The sequence below is a fragment of the Scleropages formosus genome, chromosome 21, assembly GCF_900964775.1.
Source record: "Scleropages formosus chromosome 21, fSclFor1.1, whole genome shotgun sequence".
Lineage (NCBI taxonomy): Eukaryota > Metazoa > Chordata > Actinopteri > Osteoglossiformes > Osteoglossidae > Scleropages > Scleropages formosus.
Window position 1 is genome coordinate 25,045,867 of NC_041826.1, and position 9,524 is coordinate 25,055,390.

The window sequence follows — 9,524 nt, forward strand, 5'->3', positions numbered from 1 at the left end:
GGCAGTAGAAGGAAGGCCACACAGGAGAGAGTTGCAGTATCCAGACAAGATGTCACCATGGCCTGGACAAGTAGTTGGACGCAGTCAGTTGTGAGGTAAAGACGGATCCTACGAATATTATGCAGGATGTATCTGCAGGTCTGGGTTGTGGCCTCCTCGTGCTGAGAGAAAGACAGACTTGAGTCAATCATCACTCCCAGACTCTTAGCTGAGGAAGTAGGCAAAGTAAGTGAGTTGTCCAGTTTGATCGAGAGATCATGACAGAATGACATCCATGCAGAGATTTCCGACAGGCAGGCAGCAATGCGTGCGGAAATGTCTCACGCACAAGGTGGAAATGAGAGGAAGAGCTGAGCATCATCAGCGTAGCAGCGGTATTTGAATCCATGGGAGGTGATGACATAGCCGAGGGAGGAGGTGTAGTTGAGAGAGGCAGAGGAGAAGAACAGAAGCTCTGCCAGACCACTTGATAGGATCTGTCAGATAGGTAGGGCTCGAACCATCTTAGTGCCTCTTCTTAAATCCCAAGCTGACTAAGAGAGGAGAGTAGAATCCGGTGGGTAACGGTGTCGAACGCTGGAGACGGATCAAGGAGGATGAGGACCGAGTAGAGGGAGGCGGCTCTATCGATTGGAGAGAAGCGCCGTCTCAATGGAGGGACCAACTTTGAATCCAGACTGATATCCATCGAGGAGATGGTTCTGGGGGAGGAATTCAGGTAGTTGATCACAGGCTGCTCATTCTACAGTTTTAGACAGGAAGGAGAGGAGGGAAGACCGGTCTGTAGTTTTTGACCAAGTTAGGATCCAGACAGGGTTCCTTTACCAGAGTTGAAATTAGTGTTTTACCACTTTTATCATGACATGTGCTACCATTGCTTTCTACAGCTTTCTACAGCATGCAGTGCCAAGGAGTGTACTTAGCAAGTACAAATAAAATATAAAGAAAGATATACTGAAATAATGAGAAAAAAACATAATGAATACTAAAGAGTAAATAACAGTAAATTAAAACAAAAAGTGAGCAGACTCCCTCACACAACAACGTGACGAGTTTAGGCTAACTTTAGCGTGATGATATATTTCTGGGAAAAAAACATGATGATGCAAATTAAATGTGTGTTCTGATTGTTCAAGCAGGAATTTCACAGGAGCTCCAGTGATTCCAAGAGACACAGTTGTATTATTCGGCACACGGAAACACGACCCGAACGTAAAGAAAAGTAACCGCGTCAGTCAGGTAGAACAGAGCAAAGACGCTCCCTCACAGCAGAACCTTCCTCAGTTTCCCTCATATTCTCATTGTTTGCCCGTCAGTGACACAACCTGCCCTCTGCGCGCACAGCGCCACCTACCGGTCACATTCGCTCCTTACGGGAGGGCTGAACTGATGGAAACGACAGACGGATCAGCGCGAATAAGTGAGTCGTAAATCTCCCTCTTGTGTGTTCATCCTTCTCACTTTCGCGCCAATTTTCCCGTCAAGCTCCACGAGCGATGGCGTCATATCGTTGAAGCCAATCAGCGCCACCGCGGCAACTTGGGAAAACCTGGATGACAAAACTCGCGGGCGCTTTTTCGCTCGCGCTGGCGTTCGTTTTCCTTTGCGCGCGGTTACATTCACGCGCTTTACCGGGTAATTACAGCTATTACCTTCGCTCGGGTATGTGTAAAGTACAGTACAGTAAGACGAGGGCTCACAGTAATTAATACAAGTGTTACTCTTGTAAACACAACGACGAGTGAGATTTGAGCCGTGCCGTGCGTGCCTGGAGTCCAGGCTGGACGCTTCGTTGTGTTGTGTGTGTTTGTCGCCCCAGCAAGCAGATGATCCCCAAATGAACATTTCATAGTCTGTTGGACGCACAGTGTGAGCCCTTTGTATCATGGGCACTGAGGTAATTTTATTTTGTGGATAACTGGCAGAGGAGTGAGAAAAGTACTGCACTCTACTATAAATAAATGTGCAGTATAATACATATATGTGTATATATATATATATATATACATACGTTTACTGTGTCTAATAGCACTGTACAAATGTATAAATGTGCAGTCAATGAGTTATTGTCATTAGTGTGACACATGAATGGACATAGGTACATAATTCTTGTTAAAGTCAGAGAAATTGTTCAACTTTTCCTTCAGCAGGGAAGCACAATGAAAATAAACACACTACTGTACACAAGAAATAGTAATGTAACGACCCGTGTTACTGTTTTAGGCGGGAAACCAGTTAAAGGTAAATACTAGTTGCATTATGGGGAAAAATGTGAAAAGTGGGGGTGCAGCCACTGGGGCCACTTCTGGAGGAGATGATGGGGTGACCAGTTTTTCAGTCTGTTGATGGAGAGCCTGGGAGCACTAAGCAGGCTGGGAAGGCTGGCTGGAGGTGCAGGTCCTGGAGGAAGCGGGATCCTTGGGCCAAGGGCGTTATTTCCCTGTGTGCCGGTGTTCAATTAAACGTTCGAGATGAATGCTGCCTCTGCGTCCTTCTTCACCCCATCTAAACCCATGGCGCTGCGTGCCACAATAATCAGAAGTAAAAGTCATTTTTACTGGCTTTTAAGGAGTCCTCAACACTGCTGGTAAATACAGTACATACTGTAATCTGATGAGCGGCAGCATGTTGCGATAACCTGGTTTGCTGGAATGAACTTCTCTTTCTCACACCTCTAATGTGCAGCTTCCTCAAAACATCCTGTAACAAATTCTGTCTGAAAATGTTTTCCACTTCTTACATTTACTTATCAGACGTTTTTCTCCAACTTCCAACAAACTCTATGTGGTATTATCAGCCCGCATATCATGGTGACTTACACTGCTAGATACACTACTTACAATGGGTCACTCATCCACACACACACACACTCTGGGGGAACTTGAACAACCTGTCTTTGGACTTTGAGAGGAAACCCACACAGCCAACATGCAAACTCCACACAGACTGAGTGGAGTTCGAGCCCACGTCCTTCTGCACCACCCAGGTGTTGCGAAACAGCAGTGCTACTCGCTGTACCGCCATGCCGCCCCTTCTTAAGTTTGCACTAGTGCACAACTCTCTGTGAGCAGTGGGGAAATATTGTTAAAAACCAATTGCTGTCCACCAAAGTCTCCTTTCTAGTTGTAATACTTTGTCTTTACAAAATCGGATTTGAACTTTGTCAAAGGTATTTCATCTTTTCTGTCACGATGTCCTTTTCCATCGTACTGTTTAAGTAAAACTGCTTAAAAAGTTAGAAAAATGGGCTTGTTCTTTGTTTCAACAAAGGAATACAGGTTCGTCCGTCTCAGTCGACACGACCCGCATTTTTCTAAATGTCCTCCTCAGTGCTCAGATTAAAGTAAAAATACACGTCAGTAATTGACAAAGAAACTACGGTTTCTCTTCCGGCAAGGATTACTGACCAACAGCCAAACATAGCATTTAGAGTCCAGCTGTGCCACTGACATCACGTATATCAAAGATGTTTTAACACGGTACAGGGTGGGAGACATGAAAGTTGGAAGAGGGAGGTCAAGTATCTGTGGAAGGACAAGAGCAAGAGGCATGTCCCAGAGTTGCCCGACAAATATGGCTGCCTCTTCCTTCCATAGCTTCGCTCCCACCCGGTGGCTCCCACCAGTCTCTGCTTGTTGTTTGTGATGCACCATCAGGTGGATTTGTGATCTGTCTTCAGACCCAAAGCAGAGGTCTTGCCATCCCACTGTTGACATGCCATGAGGTGGAGTATGGCATGAGGTGTCTCCTTGCAGGTGAAGACTCCAGAACCCTCTTCTGCAATGCCTGTGTTAGTGAGCTTAGCGGCAGGGACCTGGGCCCAAATCCAACTGAAAGGGCTCGACAGCCACGTGCAGGACTCGAGCTGTGTTTCCGCGGGCCACCGCCCGGTCACGGAGCTCCTGCACAGGCACGGTTTGACCGGATGTCCGGGCTGCCCGCGGCCCATGACCCTCAAGCACTTCCAGGAGTGCCGGGTACGGTAAGGCAGTCTGGCCTCAGGTGGAAGCCTGTTGCCGATGTCTGAACAGACATTTGGAGTGGATATTTACAAGATTACAAAGGGATGGTCGACCAGGGTAAAGAGGGCAGATCTTTTTCGGGACCTGGCTGGTCATTAGCATTCCTGAGCGCAAAGTGTGCAATGTGAGTGCTAACCGCGTCCGCCCGGGAGATGGACCTGGGAGGCGGGCCGCTGATTTTTAAAAACAAAAGCAGATTTGAAATTTAGGGTGAAACGGGACGTAAATTGAGAACATTGAGGAGAGGCGGAAGAGCTTCATTTGGTTTCAACCTGTCCTCAGTTCATCCTGCTCCTTGTCAGCTACTTTAATGTGTCCCCTTTTATAGAATACGTTCATGTTATTTTATCCATTATTCAGTTTATCTATCTCTACTGTTCGCTCTTTTACTGACTAATTTTTAAAAATTTGTACGCTCATTTTGGTTTTGCATACTTGATGATTTTTTGCATGTTATCGATTTGCATCTTATGTTTTTCCAAAAGTTTTTTTTTTCTTTAAATGAATGTTTTCCGTGTAGGACCACCGAACTGTGAAAAGACACTTACTGTGTTACGCAAGGGGTGCGGTGGCACAGTGGGTTGGACCACAGTTCTGCTCTCCGGTGGGTCTGGGGTTCGAGTCCCGCTTGGGGTGCCTTGAGACGGAGTAGCATCCCGTCCTGGGTGTGTCCCCTCCCCCTCCGGCCTTACGCCCTGTATTACCGGGTTAGGCTCCGGTTCCCCGTGATCCCCCCGTATGGGACAAGCGGTTCTGAAGGTGTGTGTCTTACGCAGTGTTGGGATCTTACAGTGGCGTCTTTATGATATGCTTCATTTCTTCTTATTTTGTCATTTTAGCTTTGACAGTTTTGGGGGTTTTTAAAATTATGTGGAAGTTCAAAGTCAGATTAATCTGGGAAGAGTTGTTTTACTTAGTGTGGAATTCTGCATGTTTATTTTTAATGCAGGAATAGTTTTTATGTCATTTAATTTAAAATGCATTTCTAATATGGAACTTTTAGTAGTTGTTTTTTTATCAGTTTCATAATTAGTCACCCTAAATGATGCCTAATGTCATAGGGAAAACATTAAAATAGAATTAATACCAGTTAATAGCATTTTTTCAATTCTCACATTGATGATTTTGTGTGTGTGTGTGTGCCTGCTGAACTTTTTTTTTTTAATCACACAGGTCCAAAGGGCAAAGTGATTCTTTCAAATGGATGGTTTCATGAAGTAAAGTGAACGAGACCATGTGAGCGGACTGAACGGAGGACCCAAACCCGTAGGACCCCACACAGCCGCTGGGCCGGACGTCTCTCGGATGACATTGGATGTGGCAGAGCATGCACGCCGACTGAAGCCGCTTGTCCTGATCGCGGTGAACCGGAGCCCAACCCGGCAACGCAGGGCGCAGGGCCGGAGGGGGAGGGGACGCACCCGGGACGGGACGCCAGTCCGTCGCAAGGCACCCCGAGCGGGACTGAAACCCCGGACCCAGCAGAGAGCGGGACCCGGCCAAACCCGCTGCGCCACCGTGCCTCCCAGTCGACGTCCGCTTCACATGATATTGGCACTCGAAGAGAAACACGAGTGCGTGCGGATGCGTCGCAGGTTTACCTTCAGGGCTGACTGGCCCATATCGTAGCATACATAAGCAGACGTTTTCTCCCATGTTTGAGTACATTTACATTTAGTCGTTCAGCAGACGCTTATTTTCTCCGAAGCGACGTACGTCTCAGAGAAAAGAACAAGGGGTTCATGACGACGCATCACAACAGGAGGAGACACATGATGTGAGCAGCTCATTTGTCACATTGCACCACATGAAGCGGCTACTTACACAACGGTTCTGCCATTTATACGGTTCGTTACTTGTTAGTGCATTATGATTATGTGTTTTGTTGAGTTATTGTGTTTTACTAGTCTGTTGTTTTGTTTTAAGGATTTCTTTCAACTTTAATGGTGTAGTAAATATATGGTGATTGGATGTGAAATGTAAATTATTCGTGGATTATGCGATTCCTTGTTTTGTAAGTTTTGATTTTTTATTTGTATTTGGGGTGTTTTAACACTTTATTAAAGTCTAATAGAGGCACTTGGGGCGGGGAAGGGACCAAAGACACTCAAACGCAAAGCATGCCGGTCTGAAATAAAATGCAGGAATAAAAGCCTGTACCAAATGCAAAGAATTAGCCAATAGCATAGTCGCCTTCCCCCCCAACAACCAATGGGACACATTGGTGTGGCTCTATTTAACAGCGCCACTAGATATTGGCACGTGAGCGGTTAGTGTCTATCCGTGGTGGCAGAGCTCGGAGAGGAGATAAAACCGTAAAGAAGGTAAATTTCGCGGTATGAAGTAAAAAGTTTTGAGATCGTAGTGAATGTTTCTGCCATTTAAAATCGCATTCGAAATATAAAAATGTTAGTAAGTCATGGTAAATAAGTGTTTTGCAGTTGTGTCTGCTAGAAATGTTACTAGACGCTGATTGATTGATTCAAGATCGTCGTCAGCACTAAGTTATTAAACTTAAAGACTTGTTTTTACGCTCAAGTTGATATGTGATTCTAGTAGCGACGCTAAGTATGATGCGGTGGTCATATTTTGGGTAAAGAAGCTGCGCTGCTGAGTCGTGAATTCGGGGACTCGGTGACTCGAGTTTCTCTCTCTCTCTCTCTCTCTCTCTCTCTCTCTCTCTCTCTCTCTCTCTCTCGAGTGTTTTTGTACCGCGCTGAGGTACAGGAGGAGAGACGGAAGGAGCAACGAGCAGCATCTCTGCGTGCGGCTGGTTTCCATAGAAACCGCCGTGTCGTGTGGGCTCCTCTGCAAACACATTGTGTGACTGTTACTTTTGAGGAGAGAAGGTTCCGGGTTCCACACCTGCAGCTTTGGAGTGAACTTAGACTAAGTCTTAGTAGTGTTTCCTTGAGTCGAGTCGATTGTCCAGGGTGAGGTAGGCTGCTGGGAAGAGCTGTTCTGCCGTAATTTTACACCCATTTTGCCTATTATGGCACGGCTTTGGGCTGTGCAGCAGGGCTGAGAACCCAGCCGAGGGGCCGCTTTAACCACGATCCCATCTACCGGCCCGTGGAGGTCGCTGCTGGACACTAGGGATCACTGGTGCTCACCGACAAAGGTTGCTGGTGGTCACTGCAGATCACTAGCGGTCACTAGAGGTGGCTGGTGGTCACTGAAAGTCACTGGAGATGGACATGGAGAACATGAGGACACAGGTCAGCGCTTTGGGTTGTGTGTCTCCCTCAGGGCAGCCATGTCTGACAGGAAGGCAGTGATTAAGAATGCTGACATGTCGGAGGAGATGCAGCAGGATGCCGTGGAGTGCGCGACCCAGGCTCTGGAGAAGTACAACATCGAGAAGGACATTGCTGCATATATCAAGAAGGTAGGACTCTTCACACTAAAGTGTTACTACTGAGATTACTGATTTGTAAATGAAAGAAAAGCCACGGTACTGACTTTCTGAACAGGAGCACAGGTTAAACTTGTTGTGGGGGGGGGGTTTTAACACACATGAGCAGCTCCGATCTTGGAGGGCCACAATCCACCGATCTTCCCCTGTCAGTCACTATTGGGGACAACAGGTAGTGTAGTGGCTAGCACTACTTCCTTGGGAGCCCCAGTCGCGGGTTCAGTTCCCACCTCCGGCCATGGTACCCGTGAGCAAGGTACTTAAATTGCTGCAGTAAATTTACCCAGCTGTATGAATGGGTAGCACTGTATGTTGCTTTGAAGAAAAACATCAGCTAAATGAATAAATGTAGTCTTACTGAACTTGTGCTTTTGTCCAAGGTGACATAAAAGTTTATATTTGTACAAAAACAAAACTAATGGTAATGTACCCAGTGATACAGAAAAGCATTTTGCTACATCACTTGAGGGTACGTTCCTTAGATGTTGAAGGAGCCTGTGCAGGATGGGGACTGAGGCAAGGCATGACTCCAAATCGCTGCACAACGTGATGCCCATCTTTTGAGAATATGTGTTTTGTGTAGGCATGAGACACCAGGTAAAGTGCGCCGGTCAATGTAGCACACACTTTGAAGTATGTCGAAGTCATGACCCGTGTAAAAACAAGTGAAAAGTAGAGCTTGCTGTGGCCCTCCATGACTGGTAGCACCTTATTCGCTACGTGTGAGGGAGAGAACTGCTGTTTGCACTGTTCAATCCCTTTTAATTCTCCCAAAAACACTACCCACAATTATAAAGTGTATTATTTCACACCTCACTTGCTAAATTAGCATAATATGTCATAACTTGCACATATGGTGCTGATCTTCTGAAAAGAGCTGAACAAGTGGACAGATGAACCCACATGATGGCAACCTGTCTGTAGTTGCTTGAAAAACCTTTTTTTAATTTTGTTCCCCAGGAGTTTGACAAGAAGTACAATCCCACTTGGCATTGCATTGTGGGGAGGAATTTTGGAAGTTATGTCACCCACGAGACGAAGCATTTCATCTACTTCTACCTGGGCCAGGTGGCCATCTTGCTGTTCAAATCTGGCTGAAAAGTTTGGTGACCGTACCCTGGCAGTCAACCGACAGCAATCGGACTCTCCCGGAATGCTTCTCTCTTGGCCACGAGGACCTGCATTTTCTTTGCTGCTTTACGTTACTACTTGTTAGAAATGGCAGCGTAAAAACATATTTATTTTTGTTTTTCTATTCTGCAAATTTAGCAACACTCAAAATAAATTTTCTTTTTTTTTTTTTTTTTTTTGTACTAAAGTTGTGTGTGTCTGAATTGTTTTACATTTTATTAGCACATACCGCCTGCTTCCAATTTTGGCTTCTGACTGTGGGGAATTAGCCTCATTTAGTTGTTTCACTGCTTATACTACTGTGGATTTGGAGTAGATCACCGTGGTACCCTTTTTAGCCAAACAATAGGGATGCTTGGGTTTCAGTGTGTCGTTTTGTAACTTGACCCGAGAACCTTCGGCTTAGTTACGACAGTGGAGAAACCCAGTAAACGGAGTCCATGTGGAAGTATTGTTGAGGGTTGAATGTACAGTCCCTGCAGAAAGGACTGAACCATCTACTTTTTCCATTGTTTTGTGAATCATTATGTAAACTGTAGATTCGTGAAAAAAGAATGTCCATGTGTTAAAATCACAGTAAAACCTGATGAAAACCAACACTTAATTCTTTCCAAACAATAGTGCCCCTCCAACCCTACTCCCCAGTGGGACCCATCACTAGAGTGAAAAAGTGAAGGTATGTAGAAGAGGACCCTCATGAGGGGGGGGGGAGGTAAATCAATAACCACCACACCTGAGTGACCTGGCCCGACTGGGATTACGTACCCCGCTGTAGTACCGACCTGCCCTGCTCCTTCTTCCTGGTCACTCTTGAAAAACTCAGGCGCATGTCCTCGTGAGCAGGAGTTGGTGGTTCTGTGTGGACTATCGAGAGCTTAATGTTGTCACCAGGAAAGACTCCTCACCTGCTGCCCCGTATTGCAGTCTGTTCTGCTCCTTTCATCTCTCTGGCTGAC

General features: G+C 46.1%; 1 protein-coding gene across 1 annotated transcript; it reads left to right on the top strand.

The window, feature by feature from the left end:
* Window positions 1-6,251: 6,251 nt before the first annotated feature.
* dynll1 (dynein, light chain, LC8-type 1) lies at window positions 6,252-9,165 on the top strand. The gene is made up of 3 exons (XM_018728654.2): window positions 6,252-6,346; window positions 7,272-7,410; window positions 8,398-9,165. Exons 2-3 carry the CDS (start codon window positions 7,279-7,281, stop codon window positions 8,533-8,535), a joined length of 270 nt encoding a protein of 89 aa, XP_018584170.1. The 5' UTR covers window positions 6,252-6,346; window positions 7,272-7,278; the 3' UTR covers window positions 8,536-9,165.
* Window positions 9,166-9,524: the final 359 nt, after the last annotated feature.

What these genes read in the sequence shown, in the direction of transcription:
- dynll1 (XM_018728654.2), top strand. Translation starts at nt 7,279, where the DNA reads ATGTCTGACAGGAAGGCAGTGATTAAGAATGCTGACATGTCGGAGGAG. An exon ending in TTGCTGCATATATCAAGAAG is followed by an intron (nt 7,411 to 8,397) that starts GTAGGACTCTTC and finishes TTTGTTCCCCAG; the next exon opens with GAGTTTGACAAGAAGTACAA.